General features: G+C 36.6%; 2 protein-coding genes across 3 annotated transcripts; both read right to left on the reverse strand.

Annotated features, from left to right (window-relative positions):
* Positions 1 to 55: 55 nt before the first annotated feature.
* On the reverse strand, positions 56 to 10,810 carry LOC107793602 (pentatricopeptide repeat-containing protein At4g17616). 2 transcript variants are annotated; one of them, XM_075226394.1, is made up of 4 exons: positions 10,513 to 10,810; positions 7,213 to 9,594; positions 6,788 to 7,041; positions 56 to 322 (listed from the first exon to the last, which is right to left on the reverse strand). In XM_075226394.1, the coding sequence occupies exon 2, from the start codon at positions 9,499 to 9,501 to the stop codon at positions 7,357 to 7,359; it is 2,145 nt and encodes a 714-aa protein (XP_075082495.1). In that variant the 5' UTR covers positions 9,502 to 9,594; positions 10,513 to 10,810; the 3' UTR covers positions 56 to 322; positions 6,788 to 7,041; positions 7,213 to 7,356. The 2 variants fall into 2 exon arrangements, with proteins under 2 accessions (XP_075082495.1, XP_016471474.1); XM_016615988.2 differs by having other exon boundaries at positions 6,788 to 9,594.
* A 1,670-nt stretch (positions 10,811 to 12,480) lies between these two features.
* Positions 12,481 to 20,899, reverse strand: LOC107793603 (uncharacterized). The gene is made up of 15 exons (XM_075226399.1): positions 20,742 to 20,899; positions 20,581 to 20,640; positions 20,414 to 20,498; positions 20,052 to 20,124; positions 18,840 to 18,885; positions 18,376 to 18,486; positions 17,888 to 17,975; positions 17,382 to 17,475; positions 16,799 to 16,859; positions 16,576 to 16,706; positions 15,674 to 15,791; positions 14,947 to 15,070; positions 14,002 to 14,106; positions 13,784 to 13,858; positions 12,481 to 12,703 (listed from the first exon to the last, which is right to left on the reverse strand). Exons 1-15 carry the CDS (start codon positions 20,796 to 20,798, stop codon positions 12,648 to 12,650), a joined length of 1,284 nt encoding a protein of 427 aa, XP_075082500.1. The 5' UTR covers positions 20,799 to 20,899; the 3' UTR covers positions 12,481 to 12,647.
* Positions 20,900 to 21,505: the final 606 nt, after the last annotated feature.

The following is a 21,505-nucleotide window of genomic DNA, read 5'->3' on the forward strand; positions in this document are numbered from 1 at the left end:
GTTTCATAAGCTATTCTGGAAAACTAGTAACTTTCCCATACAAGAAACTGTAGCATTTTGTAGGCAAGGACAACGAAATCTGTTGTCGGTCTATTATGATGAGGGCAAAAGTGGTTCAGAAGTACTGCATTAGGAATAATTTTTATCCCATCCTATCTTATATACTTCCCAGGACAAATAAAGTTGGTGCCTATGGCAGTCGGCAGAGAGAGATCTCAATATGAAGTAGTTAGTTCAAGATCAACTGGCACTGAAACTCACACTTGGCTTGGACATGACTGGGGAGAACTGTTGGAGGCTAAGCCTCTTTTAAGTCTTCTGCCTGCAAATGGGAAAAAAGTGGGAAGGGGTGAGAGAACGAAGAAGTACAAAACCATTAGCCAAAGGGTTCTAATAATCACCAAGAAATACAAGTAGACAGAGATCCATAAGAAAGTTTATAGGTCATCCAATTAGTGAGATCAAAGATCTCCACCAAGAAAAGTTGATCTATAGCAGATGCCAAAAATCCTTGTACAATGACATTTTAATTTATAGGGTTTTGTGGTAATAGTCCTTTGTCAAAAATGCTCTCAGGCACAGGTTCCTAGGTATCCAATCTTCAAATCTGTACTTAGTCTTTCCGACGACTTTTGCCACCGGAAAAACTGAGTTTTTTCCCAATCACAGATGATTGAGTAAAAACTAGTTTATAAATTATAATAGCATTATGGAGAACAGAATCTATTTCAGGGCGGGGGACAAAACATACGACATCACAGAGAATCAAACAGCACCAGAAGCTTGGTTTGAATGGGTGGAGAGAAGAAACCAGCTGCTTAGAAGAATGACCTTAAGTGGGAAGGCACTTTCATGGGTTAGTGAAGTACTGCAGAAAGCGTCAAGGAGAAGGGGAAACACGTACAACAGATGGAACATCAGAGACAATATCATCACCTTTTATTGCACACAAAAATACAACGTATATGGCAGATTTATCAGCCTTATAGCAGTGCATGGAACTAACCGATCAGTCATTATTATCCCAGAAAAGGCCTTTAATGTGGGATGGGGAGAGCTAGCTATTAAAATAAAGAATTTCATGAATAGAAGAGCAGTTATTACAGATCCACAGATGCCTTTATTACAAAACACCTATGCTCATACAACTCGTGAATGCAAATGGTCCAAAATGAATGGGGCCCAGATAATCAATCAAACTGAGGAGGGCATTATTAAAATACAGGGGACAAAAATCTCGGATGATAAACTCTTGAGCAGGTGTTTGGTTGGCAGATTCTCCAAGGAGCTTGACGAAATTCCCACTAGAAACGAAGTCCGAAAATGGATCAGCAACAAGTGGAGCAATGCTATTGGGGTATACGAGTTGAATGGATGTCAGTTCTTGTTCGAGTTTCCAACCAGACGAATGGCGGAAGAAGTATTAGAAGGCACGTGGAGATGGGGGAAAGCAATATTGAATCTGAAATGGTGGACTCCAACGACGGCTTGTGTTCCAGCAGAAATTAAACCTGCTTGGGTTTGGGTCAGAATATTCGGCCTTTCTCTATATCTCTGGTCTGCTGACATCATGAAAGCCATTGGTGATAAATGCGGAGGTTGGATTGAGACAGAAGAGGAAACATAACTTAAAAACCACCTCCGTTGGGCTCGTATCAAAGTCAAAGGGCCACCAGCAATTATTCCGGAGGAAGTAGAGGTGGAGAACGACAGTTTAATCTTCCAATTGCCGCTGTGGAGCGAACATCCGGTGGCAGTTAAAACCCAGCGAATATCGATGAATGATGTTAATAGCACAAAGACCTTAAAAAGTCACTCTAGGTCTGCGGTAGCTGGGACTGACAAGGCAGAGCACATGGAAGCCAATAAGTTTCATATAATTCAAAAAAAAGGACAGCTGTATCACACCATCTTTTGAAGTGGGGCAAACTTCTGGTCTTGGAGGAAATAAGGAAAAGGAAAGCACACTATTGGGCCTCCCTCAAGGGGCCCAAATTTTAAAAGAAGTTGATAGCCCAATAGGTCTTGATATTATTCCTCTTGCTTCTGTGGAAGACCCAAAATGTTTTGATAACATTTTATATGCATCAGATGAAGGCCCATATCCAGTTGGACCAAGACCCGATCCAATAGGTCTTGAAATTGAAGCGAACTCATCGCTCTTATCAATATGTTCGATGACTTCAAAGTTAACACCTGCTGAATACATATCTAAGAGGGAAAGCTCATCAAGACCTGTCCAAATTCAGAGCTCTATGCATGAGACACAACACGATGATTATGTTACTAACTAGGAAGAGGAATTATGTTTGGAGAATCAACCGGTACAAGTACAAAATAAATACCAACCTCTACTGTACGATGGCACACAATGTTGGGAGGAAGAAGAGGTCATACCTTTAGACATAAAAAATCAGATGGCTGAAGAAGATGCACCCTTATGGGTACATAAGAACGTTATCAAGATGAGCAAACAATAAGGGGTTGATTTCCACGGCTGCGAATGGGAGGCTCTTTCTTTATTCTTGAAAATTGACAAAAGAAGACTGCAGAACAGAGTAGAGGAGACACTTGCAATCTGTGATACACCAAAGCCAAAAATCAATAGAGAAGTTAACAACCTGAAAATTAGGATGAAGTTCAAGGAGAGTGGATCGAGGAGCGGGGGGAAAAACATCATCACTGTTATCCAATGAAGGTCAAAATTATATCGTGGAATGTTAGGGGATTGAATAAGAGGAGAAAAAGAAGGGTTGTGAAAGCACTTGTTCATAAATGGAATGTTGATGTCTATTGCTTACAAGAGACAAAGCTGGAAGGGGACATGACAAGGGAAGTTAAACAATTATGGGGGAGAAGATGGGTTGATTGGGCTTGTCTAGAGTCTAACGGGAGAAGTGGGAGGATTTTACTACTGTGAGACAAGAGGGTTTGGGAAGGGCCAGTAGAAGGTTACGGGACACAGAGCATATCTTGCAAACTATGCTCTGTTTCTCAAAACTTTACATGGTTTATCACAGGGGTGTACGGATCAAATAGCAGAAAAGAAAGGCAGGATCTTTGGTGGGAATTAGCAGCTTACAGGGGGGTATGCGAGGGTCCATGGGTGGTTTGTGGCGATTTTAACACCACCAGATACACACAAGAAAGAAGAAGTAGGGGGAGATACAATAGTGCTATGCAGGAGTTCTCAGACATGATAGGGGAACTAGAACTGATTGATCTTCCACCGGCAGGAGGTATTTATACATGGTACAAAGGAAATAATCATATTGCAGCGTCAAGAATAGATAGATTTTTGATAACGACTGAATAGGATGAAGAATTTAGCAACATCAAGCAGTCCTTATTGCCTAGGCTAGACTCTGATCATCTACCTGTCGTGCTGCAATGTGGAGAATGGGAGTAGAAAAAATCTTACTTCAAATTCAAAAACTGGTGGCCGGAAGTAGAAGGTTTCTCTGAGATGGTTAATGGATGGTGGAGCTCATTTGACGTCACAGATGCACCAGACTACATTTTAGCAGTTAAGCTAAAAATGTTGAAAGGGAAACTAAAAGAGTAGAATCTTAACAACTATGACAGTTTGGAGAACCGAAAAATAGAAAATTTGAATGAAGTTCAAAGCCTAGACAGGTTACAGGAGCAGAGGAACTTGACTGAAGATGAACTTGTTCTCAAGACAAGCTTAGAGATGGAATTTGAGGAGATGTCAGTTTGAGGAGACTGCTCGGAGGAAAAGGTCCAGAATACTATGGCTAAAAGAGGGAGATAAGAACACAAGATTCTTCCACAGAATGGCAAATTCACATAAGAGAGCCAACAACTTGGACAAACTCGAGATCAATGGAGAGCAGGTTTCTGACCCAGAGGTTATCAAAGATGAAATTCTGCAGTATTATACCAACCTCTACACTGAAACTAAGACATGGAGACCAGATTTCAACTATCTTGACTGCCCAAAATTGACTGATGAGGAGGCTATATGTCTACAAAAACCTTTTGAGGAAGAGGAAGTTCTGGCTGCTATTAGAATTTGTGCCTCTGACAAGGCACCAGGGCCTGATGGCTACTCTATGGGATTCTTTCAAAAATGCTGGGCAGTAGTGAAGGAAGACATCATGAAAACTATTGAGAATTTTCATTCAAAGGAATTCTTTGAAAAAAGCATTAATGCAACCTACATTGCATGAATTCCAAAGAAGAAAGGAGCCAAGGAGTTGAGGGACTTCAAACCTATCAGCCTAATTGGGAGTGTGTACAAAATTATTTCTAAGATGTTAACAGAAAGGCTCAAGTGTGTAATGTACAAGCTAGTGGATAAACAACAGATGGCATTTATCAAGGGAAGACAGATTGTAGATGCAGCTCTAATAGTAAATGAATGTGTGAATTCTAGACAGAAGGGGAAAAAACCCGGAATCCTATGTAAACTTGATTTAGAGAAAGCTTTTGATCATGTCAATTGAAACTTTCTAATCAAAATAATGAAGGACATGGGATTCGAGAGCAAATGGCTGAAATGGATATTGTTCTGCATTAGCTTTGTCAGGTTTTCTATTTTGATTAATGGCTCACCTGAAGGTTTCTTTCCCTCGCAGAGAGGCCTTAGGCAAGGCGACCCTCTCTCCCTTTTTTTGTTTATCTTAGTCATGGAAGGTCTAAATTGTATGATAAAAAGGGCAAAGGTAAATGGTCGGATTAAGGGATTCAAGGTATCCAACAAACCTGACTCTGTGATGGATATTTGCCATTTGCCACACGCAAATGACTCTTTGATTTTGTGTGACGCTGAGGTTGATCAACTGAGGCACATCAGACTGATTTTAATTGTGTTTGAAGCAACTTCTGGGCTCCATGTCAATTGGACGAAAAGTCAGCTCTTCGTCATTAATGTGGTGTCTCATATGCACATATTAGCTGGAACTCTGGCTTGTGAAATTGGCAGCCTACCAACTACCTACCTGGGTATGACTTTGGGGGCTAAAAATAAAGCATTGGAAATATGGGATGGGGTAATTGAAAGAAGTGAAAAGAGAATGGTAAAGTGGAAAACTCAATATCTTTCGCTTGGTGGCAGAGTGGTGCTAGTAAACAGTGTGTTAGACTCTATACCAACATATGTGATGTCTCTGTTCCCTTTACCAACTAAGGTGGAAAAGAGAATGGATACTATCGGAAGAAAATTTATCTGGCAAGGTAACAAGGAAACAAAAGCTTTTCACCTAGTGAAGTGGAAGAATGTCATCTCAAGCAAAGTTAATGGTGGCTTGGGTATCAGAAATCTGAGACTACATAATAGAAGCTTACTATTTAAGTGGCTCTGGAGATACAACCATGAGCAGCAGGCTTTATGGAGAAAAGTAATAGAAGCAAAATATGGTCAAGACTCCCAATGGTGTACTAAGAGAGTTACTTCCTCTTATGGGGTTAGTAACTGGAAGGCAATTAGGAATCTGTGGCCTATTTTCCTCCAGAACACTGAAGTCAAGCTAGGAAATGGTAGGAAGGCTGCTTTTTGGAATGACAACTGGACAGGACATGGTCCTCTAAAAGACCAATATCCTGATCTAAATTTGTTAGCTTCAAATCCTCATGCCAAGGTGGAAGAAATAAGGGGACAACAGGGATGTAATTTGAACTTTCGAAGACTGCTGAATGATTGGGAAGTGGATAGAGTTGCTACACTGATAAACTAAATTGACCAACTGCAAGGCCTCTCAAATTGCGAGGACTCTTTGGTATGGAAGGGGTCAAGCACCAGATATTTCTCGGTGAATTCTGCTTACAAAAGCCTAATAGGCAATGTTCATTCTGACAGGAGTTGGCCTTGGAAACAAATTTGGAAGGTACATGCACCCACAAAGGTGCTATGATTTGTATGGTTGGTGGCTAGAAAAGCTTGCTTGACTGATGAAAAACTTAAGAGAAGGGGATATCAACTGACCTCCAGATGCTATCTCTGTGGAAAGAAAGCAGAAGACAACTCCCACCTTTTTCTTCATTGCATTGTTACCTCTCAACTGTGGCACATGTTTCTAAGTATTGTCAGAATGAACTGGGTCATGCCAAAAGATACATCCGACCTCTTGAGATGCTGGGCTGGTGTGACGGGTGGGGTCAGACAGAAGAAATGGTGGCAGAAGATCCCAGCCTGCATTTGGTGGTCAGTCTAGAACGAGAGGAACTCCGGATGTTTTGAGGATGTTAGCAACTTCATTCAGAAAATCAAAATGAACTGTTTAGTACTTTTTCTTTTTTGGTGTAAAGAATGCCCTTTAAATGATAGTGACTCCATACTTGATATCATAGAATCCTTGTAAGTTTTTGTAGCGGGGGATTCTTTTACTTTTTTGGGGATGTATTCTGTCACTTTTAGCAGCACAAACTTTGTGCTGTTTTATATTTATAAAATGTTATCATTCTCAAAAAAGGAGATGCCAAAAATTTAGCCATTTCCATTCTAATCCAACAGAATAAAGTTATTAAGTGCAGTATACTAAAACATAGATGACATCTATTAGTAAAGTTCCCAAGCGCACTGAGATCCCTTCTTCCATCACTATAATGAAGATGTATCCCAACAAGTGCTCTTCGATCATTTATTGTAATTATGACCACAATGATGGATCAAGGACATCAAATTCAAAAACAGCAACTGTCATATGGCCAGCCACCTATTTTGCAGATAAGGAACTAGGAAAACTGAATATTAGCTAAACATACAAATATCTGAATATAGCAATGAGAATGTACAGATAGAGGCAGGTAGTTCTGGCTAACATACCCAGTGGTTCAGATATCTCCGTTGCAACTTCTTTTAGCTCCTCAACACCTAGCTACAGGCTTGGATTAGACATTGGAGCTATGAAAAATCTCCAATTTCAAAGCATATAGGAGTATCTGTTTGGGCTCAAACAACTACTCAAGACTGGCAAGGGGCATATTGATTGATATACATAATTTACCATAAAATACTGACCCCCAACCTAAAGGCACTACACTTCTCAGGTAATGGAGAGAAGCCTGAATGTACCCCACCTCATGGGGTTAGAGTTGCATTGTCAATTATGTATTTCAATCAAAGTCCTTTCCTGGAAGCATTGACCTATTAGATACAATATGCCAATGGTTCAAGTAAAAAGAAAGATGTCCTTTCCTGGAAGCATTTTGACTTCGATTGAAATACATAATTTACAATGCAACTCTGACCCCATGGGGTAGGGTACATCACTTCTCAGGTAGACGAAATGGAGAGAAGCCTGCCAAATTTTGGCAAAGGATAACTCAATATTTTCTCGGCTCTTTTTTGTTCCCCAACATGCAAGAAGAATATTATTTGATACCTAAAGCAATTTAATCCAAGCCAACCCGTTTCCTAAATTGCCTCACATGCTCAATCCTCTGAATTTGTACGTCATTTGTAGCATCAGATACTTTCATCCTTCGGTAAAGACCCTTGTGATACTTCAAGAACTCACGTCTATACATCCACTTGTCCAAATACATACCATTCTCCTTCATAAAATCAATAACCTCCATCACCCTATGAAAATAACCACCTCGAAGAAAATTCAACAACAAGAACTCGTGTAAATCCCTGGTATTCAGCTTATTACGACTTTCCATGTTCCTTTTAATATCTCCCCATAAGATTGTAATTTCACGATACATCCCTAAAGAAGAATACCCATTAAGTAGATTCATGAAAGTTGACTCTGTAGGATGGATCTTCATTGCCTGCATTTTTCGGTATGCCCTTATGGCATCTTCGACCATGTGAGCCTTCATAAAGAAGTAGATAGAAGAATTTAATTCGTGCATCATAAAAGAAGCCTCGTTTTCTTCTCCCCTCATTTCTTCAACAATATGGTAAGCCAACTCCCCTTTTGCCATAGAGCCTAATTCTTTCAACTTAGCGATGCTTTTATCTTCCAGTTGACACAATGCAGGAGTTAACAACGGATCAGATGCATTTATGACAACACCTGATTTTCTTAATTGCTTTAGTAGTGCCTCTGCCTCCCTTAGCTTATTTTTATTGCGATATGCAGTCAACAGAGACATGTATGAACTAGTGCCTAGCTGACTTCCTTCAGAATCCAAATCATCCAAAATATCATGAGCAGTTTCAAGCCACTCCATGCAAATGCAAGCAGCAACCACATCAGAGCACATTCTGCTGGATTCAAATGAGCCTTTCCTCTGGATATTGCAGAGAAGCTTTGACAGCTCATTAATTCTCCCACCCCTCTTGTACCATACAATAAGCCGGGCCAACGCTTTGTTGCTAAGGACAAGTTTCCCATTCTTATACATAACCAGCACCTGATTATGTCCCACATTGAAAACAGACTCCCTTGATAATGAATGAGGAAAAATTCGTAGTTTCAATCCCATCCTTAGATGATCAGAGCCGATAGAGACAAGGCACGGTTTAGGTGGTGGTGTCTCATCTCCATGCATGTTATGAGACTCTTGAAGTTTATAAATATCCAGTACAAGATCAGAAGCAGCATTTATATCATTAAACTTGAAATGCAAACTCAGAAGACTTTCATAGAATTGCCGATAGTGGGGGACCAATGTTGTTGAAACCTGATCTATATGCTCCTTAAATTTCTTCAATTCATCTCGCATACCATTCATCTCTTGAATCAAACAAATAATTGAAATAGTATGAGCATCGGCTGCCACTCCAACTTGAGCCATTAACTCAATAATCTGATGGCCTTTAATGGATGATCTAAATCTTGCACAAGCATCAAGAACAAGATTAAAAACAAGTGTATCATGCTTATTAATCTTGGCGTAAGCTGACTTCTTTGTGGTTAATTGTTGAGAGCTACCATAAATCTCGATCAAAATATTCGATGACAGAATCATTCCACTCTCAGTCTTCACCATGTGAAATATTATCATCCCTAGCATGTCAATTGGTGGGAGAATTCTTTTATCCAACATCAGCCTGAGAATTGATGATGCTTGAACGGGCATTTGAGCTCTAGCCAACGATAGGCAGAGCTTGGTCATTAACTCTGAACGTAGTAACTCCCTTTTCTCTTTCAGAATAGAATCTACCATATTGTATGCCTTTCGGAGCCACCTAGAATCAGATGAGTACGACAACTCAGTGAGCAGCCTACCTACAAGAGAGGGGTCAGGAAAACCATAAAGACGTTTGAAATCCTTGTAGGTTTCCCAAGCCTCCTCCAAGTTGTGATTCTTCAATGCGCTTTCAAGCTTTCCCAGCAAAACAATGTTAGATGACACACCCCAAGATAACGTCTCTGGCTCTCTACTTGAACAGAACTGTCGAGGAAACAGCTCACTTCCAGGTTTAGCGTTTTCATATGAAATCGAGGACTCTGTTCTCGGGAAGACAGTACACCTTCTGTTGCAGGTCCCTCTACTGGCCTTTGAAGCCACATCAACAATGGAAGAGTAGCTTTTCCTGAAGATGGAGCAAACTGCGATAGCTTTTCTCAAGGGGCATGCCATGAAGGAACACCATCCAGAAAATCACGAATAAAAGAATTATAGCACTGTATCCTGGAAATATGCCAATCAAAATAGAGCACTCTATACCACAATCTGCCAAGATAAACCCAGAGATACCATAAAATGAATAAGGAATAGAGTGTGATAGCCTCAAAACCTAAATTCGCCACTAAAATATACAACAGAAACCAGAAACTACTCCAATTCCACAATTCTATCCAAAAAATAAATAAAGAATCTTGTTCAAACTAGCATTGATCACAGGTAGCGCAACGATTTTAACATTAAACTCATCCTGTTGACCTTACAAACATTTGAAATATGTGACAAAAAAAAACATAATCCGCATAGAAATGTGCAAAGATCTATGTTTTCAAATACTGCAATTCATTCGTAATGTAAATTAAGATTTTGGCTTAGTAATAATCTAGTTTTCTAACTTACTGCTAGTACAACAGCAACTAAACCTCAGTCAGTAACAAGTTGCGGACAGCTATATAAATACTCACTAATTTCTAACATACTACTATGCAACCAAACAAAATCGAAGTTTCCTTACATACTAACCTTTAACTCAAAAACTGTACTGATGGAGGAAGTTGGATTTTATGGATATTATTATGATAAGTTTCTTTGACAAATTAACCTCAATTATATGAACTGAGTAGAATTTAAAAGGTATTTAATATTAATTGATTTGAGATGATTGGAAATTGAAATAGGCTGTTCATAAGAATAAAGGAACACATTTGCAAACTCAAAACATTATAACAAGTGCTGAAAATGCTTTTTTCCCTCCTTTTTTTTGTTGATAAGTCCAAGTGCTGACAATGCTGTAGGCGAGGTTTTCAGAAAATTGACTGATATAGCAGCAAATAATAATGAAAAACTTACAGAAAACAATTACACAGTGCATTGCAGAACAGTTCACAACTATTATTTCAGCTTAAAAATGATTGCGAAAAGGGATTAGGATTTAAATCTACAGAAAATAGAGAGGGATAAACTAACAACTCAAGTTCGCCGGAGAATGTTCGAACGCAGGTGCCCGGAGAAACAGCGGTTATTCGAAATGGGTTTCGGGTCTCCATTTATTGTGTTTTTCTACTTTGCTGGCCAAAATTTGGGCGGATTGCACAAATAGCCCTTTTTAGGACCAATAGTCAAGAAATAGCTGAAATTTACAAAGTTTTTATAGTTTATCCGCCTCAAAATTAAATTTCAAACCATTATATCCGCCTCAAAATTAAATTTTAAACCATTATAGTATTAGAAATTTCAACGCAAAATCCGTTGGTCTTTGACAAAGACTAACTTCAAACTCGAATCTGAAGTTTTAAGGTTGACAGAAATCAATATGTTTTAAATAGAAGTGCTAAAAGTGGCTCCTAATGCCATTTCTATACAAAAGTTGGGCCTCCGTTTGAAACTTTCGAGAGATTGACAGGAATGGCCTCACGAGGGGCTCGTATCAGCCGAATGTCCCTAAAATTGGTGATATTTAAAAAATGAACCCTGACCCAACTCTTCGGGAGTTTTTCTATTGGATTAAATTGTTCATCGAAGTCTACCTGATTAATACACTTTTGCTCTTCAAAATTTCTCTACCGGATTAACAGAGTTGATGTTATTATTACTCTACCTATTTGTTTAGTTGTTCATCGAAGTCTACCTTATTGTCATACTTTTGCTTTTCAGAGATTTCTCTACGGGGTTAATAGAGTTGATACTATATTTACTCTGCTTTACTTGATTGACATACTTTTTCTAGGTTGTTTTAACAAAGTCTTCTTCGAATTTGCAACTTTAATTTTGATTAAACCACCCTAAATCTGCTCCAAATGATCTCAAATTTAAAACAAAACTTCCAAATACCAATATAAATATCTCCAATCACCATTTTAATTAAATAATACCAAATCAAAAAGACTCACTTTATCTTCTTCAACACTTTTTAAGGTCCAACAATAGAATTTTAAGATCTTTACAATAAATCATCAAATTTATGTTTGAACTAAAAATTTAGTACAAAGTATTAACATTCAAATGATTTTAACAATAATAGATCGTTAACTTCAATTTTTTACCACCAAAACAAGAATTTCAAGCTTTTAAAATTGAAGAACTATGGTGTACAAGTCAAAAGCAGGGACATTTTGCTAAGTTCAATCAAAACGGGGATATTCTGCCAAATTAGTCCCTTTGGGGGGACGCCGTGCAAATTTTTGGAAACTTTCATACAATTAGTCCGAGATGATTTGTCATTCCTTTTTTCTTTTAATTTTTAGTTGGAAAAGTAACGCGTATGACATAACCTCATAGTTCTACATTCTACAAAGAGCACCACCTTTTTATATAAAATATTGTTTAAATTTTAAAATTTATTTCCTAATTAATTAAAGGAAAGAGGAGACAAACTCGAAGATAAATTATTTGCTTATGATGGACGAAGCAAGCTGAAGTATCTTGAACTCGATTAGAATGAGAGGCCATTCTAGAATTTAGATTAGTCATTTAAGAAATTAAATTTTATCTATAATTCAACAGGACGTGCGAATTTTCTTATAAACTCATAGTATGATGAGGTTCAAGATGCTCCGGCATGCCTTGACGAAGTTTTTAGGAGGTAAAAACAGGATGTACAAAAGATAACGATAACAAAACAAATGTCAAAATGAAAGATATAAAAAATCATATCCCAAGTCACCAATCTGTCCCCTTTCTGAAAATCACGTTTTTTTTTCGATTTATTTCTTGAAATCTAAAAGGAATTAAGGAACATATAGAAATTTATATTAGCATACCAACTAGTTAATAATGCTAACTTAGTTGGTATGCTAATATAAATTTTTTGTTTCCACTGAGTTATCTTATTGGTTAAGGTCATATGAATTTAAAGAAATTATGGATCTTTTGAAACAATTTCATAAGAAAAAAGTACAAAATGTTTTCTAGGACGCTTGTACCAAGTTGCAAATAGAACACGAGCAAAACGAATTGGTGATTTAAGGTGAAGGGCAATAGAAGTACAATCCCTATTACACGGTAGGCTAAATGCAGGTTACAAGTTAATGTTACAACAAGATAATATTACAAGACAAACACCATTGGCACCCTCATTTATTTCGTCTCCCAAAATTCACTTCCTATCTAGGCTTTCTAACTCCTGCATCCAGCTTTTTACGCCGCTCTTCATATGATGCTGACAAATGTTCTAACGTTAGTGGATATCAAATGTACGACTATCATACGTGTACATTGAAAAAAAATTGTATGTATTAAGCTGTGTATACATGCAGCTGGATTATGAAGCACACGAAAAAGGAAGGTACAAGGATTATTTTTGACAGAAACTTATGATCCATGGAATTGACATGTCAAAAGAAAACTGAACGGACTTCATGCAGATGAACAGTGAAGAGCAGCACATAGGTAACGTAGAAAACTTGTTCTAATTTTTTCTTTCCTATTTTGGCTTTTATAAAACAATCTTTTCTCTATGTAAATATCTCCCCGAAGGATAAAAGAGTAGAAGAGGGTACCGATGTTTGTATAGTTTCCACACCTGTAATACTCCACCCCATTACATAGTACTTTAGTTGTCTATTCTCAACGGCTTTCTGTGTCACATCAGCAATGGATAAACCAGCATGATGATACAAAGATTCTTGTCAAAACTGCCTCTTTCACTTCACATTTGTTAAAATGAGAAGAAAACAAAGTTTGAGCAAATACCCCTAGGAAATGGTACAGATGACATCAGTGTACAGACTCTTTCCTTTTTCCTTAAATAAAAAAGAGGTTTCTTTTTTCATGGTTTTTAACGAATTAGAGTCCTTTTTCTCAAGGAGTGGCAAGAGTTAGAGAAGGCTTGATATCCCTTCGACTAGCATTGTATGCTATCAGTGAAACAAGAAAGTATTTTTGAACACCAGGGATAGTGAGAGAAGGCTTGATATCCCTTCGACTAGCATTGTATGCTATCAGTGAAACAAGAAAGTATTTGTGAACACCAGGGATAGTGAGATACTATTCAACATTTCTGCTTAAATAACCCCGGACGAAAGTTAACTAAATCGCCCTCGCAACTGTTAATCAAGAAGTCAACAATGCGAGTTTAAGACACTAAACTAGGACAAAGTTTGCTCATAGGCACAAATAATTAGTTCAACATTGTTCATTTTCAAGAACATGCTAATATTGATGTTTATAGCAGTCAAAACTCCCAAATTTAAACAGGTTCTATCAAATGACTGGAAAGACCAGAGGAAGAAGAACTCACGCTCAGTTGGTCGAGACAGTAGAGGAGTGTAGGAAGCTTCTTTCTTCTTAGTACGCTCACTTGATATATTGTCATCTAAAATGGAAAAACTCAATCAACTTATGTTAATCATAACAAGAATCAGCTTATTTTACTTACCAAGTAAAAAGGAAGTTCTATTAGCTTAGCTATGTGCTGCAAGTTATTGTCTATAATAGTACAGGTACAACATGACCTACCAATTTCAACAGAAGTGCTTATGATAGCTTCATGAAAAATTGCGGCTTGAAGTTTATAACTTCGGCATTCCCGCTCCAAATGTTCATTCAAAGCCTGCTTTGCATCTGCAGAAAAGGTCCGCAAGAATGTTTTAGGTTATCCAATTTGTGCACGAAATTTGTCTATCCAAAAGAACACATATGATATACATCCACGAACAATTATAAAATATTGATGTCTAAATTTTCCCCAAACAGCCCCTTCGCTCAGTCACAGAGAAAGGAGAGGAAGGATACATAAAAGGAAATCATAGTTACAAAAGCACTCTTTTGAATAATACATTTAATCACAAAAAGCACTCCTGTGAAGAGAGGCCACATGCTATGCCACTCACAAAAAGAAAAGGAAAGGATATATATGGGATACACTACAGCTCCTTATGGAACAAGTCCAGAAAACCAAAACTTGACGAAAACCTTTCAACAATACATTTTTATTGTTTGGTACTACAACTTCGAAATAATAGACTCACAATCAAGTTGGCCATATCATCAATAGTGGTTCTACAGTGAATTTTGTTTTTGAAAAAAAACAAATGCAATAGTGCCAAAAACTTCTCAATGAGATTCGAGTGCTGCTTATAGCAATTTCTTGTGTTAATACCAGGGCATATTTGGAACAAATGGCTAAAGTTGATAATTCACACAGCCATACTGACAAGATCCAGGAAAAGAGAAGGAACCATAAGAAACAACAACATGAGAACATGATTTGTCATATCTACCAACAACAAATACTACTATGCATCAGTCCAAAACAAGTTGGAGTCGGCTTCCCATATCTAACATCAACTAAAATAAAAACAGGGGATATTTAGTTTTCAAGGATCTTAAAAATTCTTAGAAAGAAAAAATGTAAATGAAACAAGACTAAAAGATTCTGAATATAGAACACCATTCAAGTACCTGATGAACAAATAAATTTGAGACCTTCAAATTCACACGATTGAAGAACTAGAGGTATCTCTGGAGCCATTAGAAACTGAGGTTTGCGTGGTGTTCTTTCAATATCCAGAAGTGCATCTATTACCTACAATCAAAATCGTACTTGACAATTGCTTATGACAAGATAACTCAATTAAAAATTCTTCCCATAGGGTCCTTTAACTCACGTAGTCAACCCTGAAAGCAATAACCAATTGGACATTGAGGAAAAATTGAGTAACAAGCAACAACAACTACGCCTCAAAGTCACGATTAAACAAGTTATTTATTTTCTTTAAGAATGAGTCATCAAAGAGATTTGCACAAAGCAGAAAGCAACGATCGACTCAGAAAAATCTGAACAGGTCTACGAGAAGAAGCATACAAGAATTAGCGGGATGACAATCACATGGTGGCGAGGCCAGAAAAAAAAGCATTCTATCTAGAAAGTTGAGCAGACACTGATGACCAGTGATCTAGTATTACATAAAATTATGACTCTAGAACTCCATAAGCTGCTTCTATTTTCATCACAAGGTTGATAAAACTTTAGTTATGGTTCTAAAAGAAAAGAGACGGAAAAACTTAAATTCTGCAGAAAACAAATCATATTCAATTAAAAAAGGTTTCATTAGCAGGTTTCTAAGCTAATCATTATGAGACATAGATTACGTACATTAGAGGTCACTATGAGATATAGATTACGTACATTAGGGGACTCAAGACCCTGGCCAATCAGAAATAGTACAGCAACCATGCACCGGATTTGATGCCAAAGGAAAGCACTACCTTTGATTTTCATAATCATGAGTTGATCAGCTTTGTAACTGCAATAAAAGAAATAATAAAGGCTTGCGAAGCATTTCAATACGTATAACGTGAAAAAACCTTTTGTAATTCATTGCTGAGTGATGATAATTATATACTTGGGATTTTCCCCTCTGATTTTCCTATCCGTTTTATTTTTTCCCTCGTCTCCTTTCCTTTCTGCTATCTTTTGAGAAACAGGATTCATTCAATAGAATTCTATCTGAAAGTACATATACCCAAAAACTCAAAAGCACTTGCAGAGAAAAGACAAAAGAAAGCAGATTTCAGTTAGATTCAAGATCTACGGATATTCATAAAATGTTACTAAAGGTTACCGAAAAAAAGACAAGGAAAAATAAAATAGACACCTATCCAACAATAAAAACCCAATTGCATATTTACAAGTATTTGCAATCATTTTTACATTACTGTATGACAGGTGCAAATGCCATCAGGGGAAAACAATGTCTATGCTTTCTCAATCTCCACATTGCATCCCATCCTAAAATATAGCCTAATAATCCGTAATATCAACTTTCATGGACAGATATAGTATTCCCTAACAACATCATTTATCTACCTAATCTAGCAACTTTTGTTACATTTTGAAACAAGAGCACCGCAGATCCAAAGGAGATAATTACAGAATTTACCACCAGAGAAAAAATAAGTTTAAACATCTAAAAACTCCAAGAAGATCAGACTGGTCTACTTAATAATCCTCCCCTCTAAAAGTAAAGGCTAAGTAGACTAAGGGACATAAAGTAGAAATAGCTGAGTGTCAAGCTAATAGTAGAAAACCTTTCACTAAAGGGGAGAATTTCAAATGATATTATGTGCCTCCGGTAGTTGTGCACATTGCCCGCGTCCATTTTGCAAAAATTTCTGAAATCATGTTCCCCTAAAAATTTCTCAGCAGCAGTTTCCATTGCCTGTGGAGCAATTCAAGAGTGTAATGTTGAAAATCTATGGAGTAAATCAGCATAACCAGGTCAATTTTGATTTCAGAAGGAAAGGTACACACTGTTATATTCAAATTCCCATGCCAAAAGAAGTACTTGTACACCCTGCTCAAACAACTGAACCTGCAATTATTGAAAGGCAAAATCGCTGTTAAACTATAATGAAGAACTGAACAAACTATGGTATAGCTTCTCAACCTAGAGGATAGGAAGATGTCAAGTTGACTTCTAAGGGATCCAGGACATACTTTTTCAGGTTTAGCCATGAGTGCACCTAATATACCTGGAGACCCCTATCAATTTCATAAATTGTGCCAATGATAAGTTACCAAATAAAACTTAGTGTTGATACTTTGATACAAGAATAATTCCTCATAAGATTCCGTAAGAAGGTGAAAGAGCTTCCCCTGTAACTAAAACAAATAACTAATCACAGGCTGTATTCAAAGCCTTCTCTACTACTTGAATGCGAAATATTTATGTCCTATGTATTATCAAAAGCATGATACCATAAGCTCCGATATACCTACTGAAAGAAAACATGACACTTTGGAAAGAGCTAGGTAATTTTAAATGCTTTTAACCAGCAAACTATCACTATCTTACAGAAATCTGAGAGCAAAGGTTATACGAAGCAGTAGAAACCTTGCACTGAAACCAACTGGAATAGGAGACCAGCCCATAATGCAAATGTCATTTGGCAGAACTTGATTTAGTACCCTCACATAGTCCATTTCTCCTGGGTGAAGAAAATATATAATGGTGTCAAAAGGTTAGTAATAACTAAAGACCAAAGCACCAAAATGATTGTGAGGGAAGTCAGCAACTATAAGAACTAAGATTTGCTTAAAAAGGTGAATTGGTTACACGTAGAATTAGTTGAAAATATCCGTCTAGGGGTGAAATACACAAGGCCATTTATAAAAATTCCATCCAAGTACTCCAACATGATCATTCTCTAAAAATGGCAACTTAACAGGTAACAGCCATAAAACTACACTAGCAGAACTTGCATAAAAAGAAAGAGTGGGCAATGTTGCAGGAAGGGAGTAGAATTGATGTGTGCCAAATCTCATTACAGTAAGTACATGTCAGATCACTAATCAGAAAGGCTAAACATAGTAGTACATGGTAAGGAGATATCAGCAGACCACAAGATTCTTCAACAGAAATTTCCCCAGAATACTTATTGTCTCCTCTTGACTCCCTATGTTTTGACCTTAAGAAGAGAGAAATCACCTGCAACAAGTATTTCTCATGTTTTAAAAGACATAAAAAGAGATATATCCATAAAACTTTTCTCAAAGGCACATAAAAAGAAAAGGATGTGCAAGCAAGGAAATGAACTGGAAGGGGAAAAAATGGTTCAATGAAATTTGATGGAAAGCAGCTGCCACTAGGAATCAAAAGTGCAATAACAACACAGAGTTTATAACCCACCAAAAAAATAGAATTAGAAAATGATACATGTCTGGTTATAGATATTTACTTGAATGAATTGCATATGAACTTTTTATCTGCTTGCAGGGAGCTCTTCTTTGAAATTGTTAAAGAAAAACACTTTCGCATCAAATGCACATTATATCTAAACTACTAGTAAATCAAACATTCAACAAATTAATTGCTCAATTCAACTCACTTGACCAACAGAGGAAACTCCCTTGTCCGTTCTACCACATCTTGAGTACTGCAATTCCCTCTTGTCTCCAGATATCAGTCTTGTCCTCTCTAGAGCTTTGAAAAGTTCACCCTGCATGAAGAAAACCATCAGAATATGCAAAGAAAAATACTCTACTGAGATGCTAAAGTGCAGACAATAAAGTCAGCCAAGTGCTACCAGAGGAGGCCTCAAAAACAGCTTGTGCTAAGATTGAACAGTTCATTGTGCAATATATGCAAGGAAAAAAAAGTGTGCTCACAGAAAAGCACCAGATTATATTCTTTCCTTAGTTTCTCTCAATCTAAAGGACGGGAAACATGGACTATGATTAAAACAAGAGAGGAGTAAGATAAAGAACATTTAGAACGCATAGTTACATGTTCATTGCATTAAATGCTGGCCTGATTCTTAAAAGAACATCATCTCATAAGAGAACATAGTACCTCAACAGTGGGATCCATTTGAGCCTCCGAAGCAAAACCATAAAACCTGTAATGCAGCATGAGAACACGGTTACAGTATTAAACAAGACACAAGTACTTGCTAAAATTTGGGCAAAGTGAAAAAAAAAAATCCACAATCCTACTAAAAGAGAATGGTAGAAACGCAATGTAACATGCACCTTCTGGTTAGTTAATACGTCAATTATACTTAAACTGAATAGGGTTAAAAAAGTGACAGATCCACCTGCAACCATTAGATTCCAGAATGAAATAAGGAGCTCCATCCTCATATTTCACGTGACCACTAGACCATCTATGCAAAGTTATTAACAGGGACACTTTAGAGTTAGGACCAGGAGGCAGTTTTAGCAATCAATACTTAAAGTGGTTTTATATATAACCCCTTTTCCAGGTAACATAGATGGCCTTCATCTTTGTTTCTAGATGAAATATGTAGAAAAAATTACTATCACAAAACTGAGGTAATACTAGATAAAACATTGGAAGTGTATTCCATGAATTAATCCACCTCATTCAACATCTTTCCTGACAAATTAGAACAACACAATTCTTTCTTTTTCTTCCGAAACACTTTTATCTCATCTTGGCATTATTTTAGTAAAGAAGATTGAAACTCCTTAATAAAATTATATACCTAAAATTTACAAATGTCTTCTAATACGTGGCTCACCTTTGGCTAAAGTGATATGTCAAATTACAAAATATGATCAAACAAGATGATGTTTGGTTAATGGATGAGATATCTTTTGTGATATCCTTATTGTTGGGAACTAAGATGGAAAAAGCCTTTGAATAAACCCAAGAATTACAATAAGTACTATTTTTGGTGTTTAAATTTAAACTATTCAGTTGTGGAACCCTACTTAATAAACAGATTAGATGCTTCCTAAAGAGTGTTGTGCTATGAAATATTGGCTTGTTTGAGGCTTTGTTAAGACTGAAGTAAACTCTCCGGTGCGAGAAGTCTTTTAGAGTTCAATGCAAAATAGGCTTAATAAGAAATCAAGGATCCTTGCCCCTTTTTTCCAGTATTCTTCTTTCAAACTCATTTAGCTTTTCTTCAACTGTTTCCAATGTTTCCACTTCATTTATACACCTAATTTTATGTATCTATATTACAATTTGATATCTTCTGAAGAAGACAGTATTGCGCTTCAGAAATCAATTAAACTATTAGTAGCATAATAATACCTTGGACCAAAATACATGACTTTCAAAGCGACATATCTTTTTGGGAACTGATGCATAACCATTGCGCCACAGCCTATAAACAAAAAAAGGAATATTTCAGCAAAACCATTTCCATATTACGACATTTCAGCATATTCTATTCGAATTACAGTATCAAACTTGCAAAGATAGCTAACACAGTAAACTCTATTTTTAAACAAGAAAGTTATAGTTCATTCAGTACATAAAAAAGAACAACCTTAGCAACACGAATCAACTCTTTTAACTAATTTTAACACTTAAATTACCATCGCGAAAACTTTCACATTGCACGTAAAACTACAGCAACACATTCCAGTCACTAAACTTTTATTTATACAAACCTAAATCTCTGAGCTTATCTTTCTTCTTTCCATGACCATCCAAAACTCCGTTCTTCACAAGGCTGCCGTTACTTTTCTCTTTTGTCTACATAGAAATAACAGCACATCAAAATTCACATTAAAATTTTATAAATGTGGTTGAATTATGAGGAAGAAGAAGCAATAACCTCTTGACAACTGCAATGCGAGAGCCGGGCAGATAATTTAACATTTTCGGATTCCAATTCCTGTGTTTCCAATTGAAGATTTTAAACACATTAAATAGTGATTTTGGAACATTAAGAGTTATTTGAAATAATTTATTTTGCAATTAGCAACAAAAGGTTACCTTAATCCTGCTTCGAAGAGTCTCGAGTTCCGACTGTAGGGATGCTACGAGGTCCATCTCCGGCACCGGATATTTTGTGGAGCTCCAAATTTCAGAGACGGAGCTCCGACGAGTTATTTTATAAGTATAGTACTCCTATAAAAAATGTTTAGCTGGATTTCTATGTTAGTGTAATCATTATTTTAGTTTTTGTTTTTCTTTCAAAAGAAGGAATAATAAAACAAACGGAATGAAATTAAGAGTTTAAGAATAATGATGAAATTTAGGGTTTAAACAAGTACTATTAGGATTTAAGTTATATTGAAATTTTATCTTGTTTAAACTCTTTTGTAAGAATTAATTTCCCCAAATTATTCATTCGACTTTAACGTACAAGTGTTTAAGGTAAAAAGTTTATTTTGGAATGAGTTTACCTAGCAATTTTCAAAAAACTTCCTTAAAAGGTGCAACCAATAAGGTAGTTTATTAATAAATAATTACGTTTCAATAAACTAATTAGAGTATCCCTACATGAATTACTATTAGAATAAGATGAATATCATGATTTTGTTTGCTTTTGCAAAGATGGCATTAATAATCCAAAGCTAGACAAATACTAACAAATTCTTTTTATTAAAGAAGTATTGAAATTAGACGAAATCACTTCCTATATTTCTTTGATTATGTCACGAGATTTTCTTTAATTACTTATATGTTTTCTCTCTCAACTTATTTATTTAATCATTTATGTTTGACTATAGCCCTATAGGTGATGGTCTAATATT

The sequence above is a fragment of the Nicotiana tabacum genome, chromosome 12 (genome assembly GCF_000715075.1).
Source record: "Nicotiana tabacum cultivar K326 chromosome 12, ASM71507v2, whole genome shotgun sequence".
NCBI classification, from domain to species: domain Eukaryota; kingdom Viridiplantae; phylum Streptophyta; class Magnoliopsida; order Solanales; family Solanaceae; genus Nicotiana; species Nicotiana tabacum.

Bases quoted from the DNA above. Each gene is read 5' to 3' on its own strand.
- LOC107793602 (XM_075226394.1), bottom strand. From the start codon at position 9,501: ATGGCATGCCCCTTGAGAAAAGCTATCGCAGTTTGCTCCATCTTCAGG.
- LOC107793603 (XM_075226399.1), bottom strand. From the start codon at position 20,798: ATGGACCTCGTAGCATCCCTACAGTCGGAACTCGAGACTCTTCGAAGC. The intron at 17,976-18,375 runs GTGAGTTGAATT...TACTTGTTGCAG, and splicing joins GAGTTTCCTCTGTTGGTCAA to GTGATTTCTCTCTTCTTAAG. The intron at 17,476-17,887 runs GTCTGCTGATAT...TTCTTCACCCAG, and splicing joins TTCTGTTGAAGAATCTTGTG to GAGAAATGGACTATGTGAGG.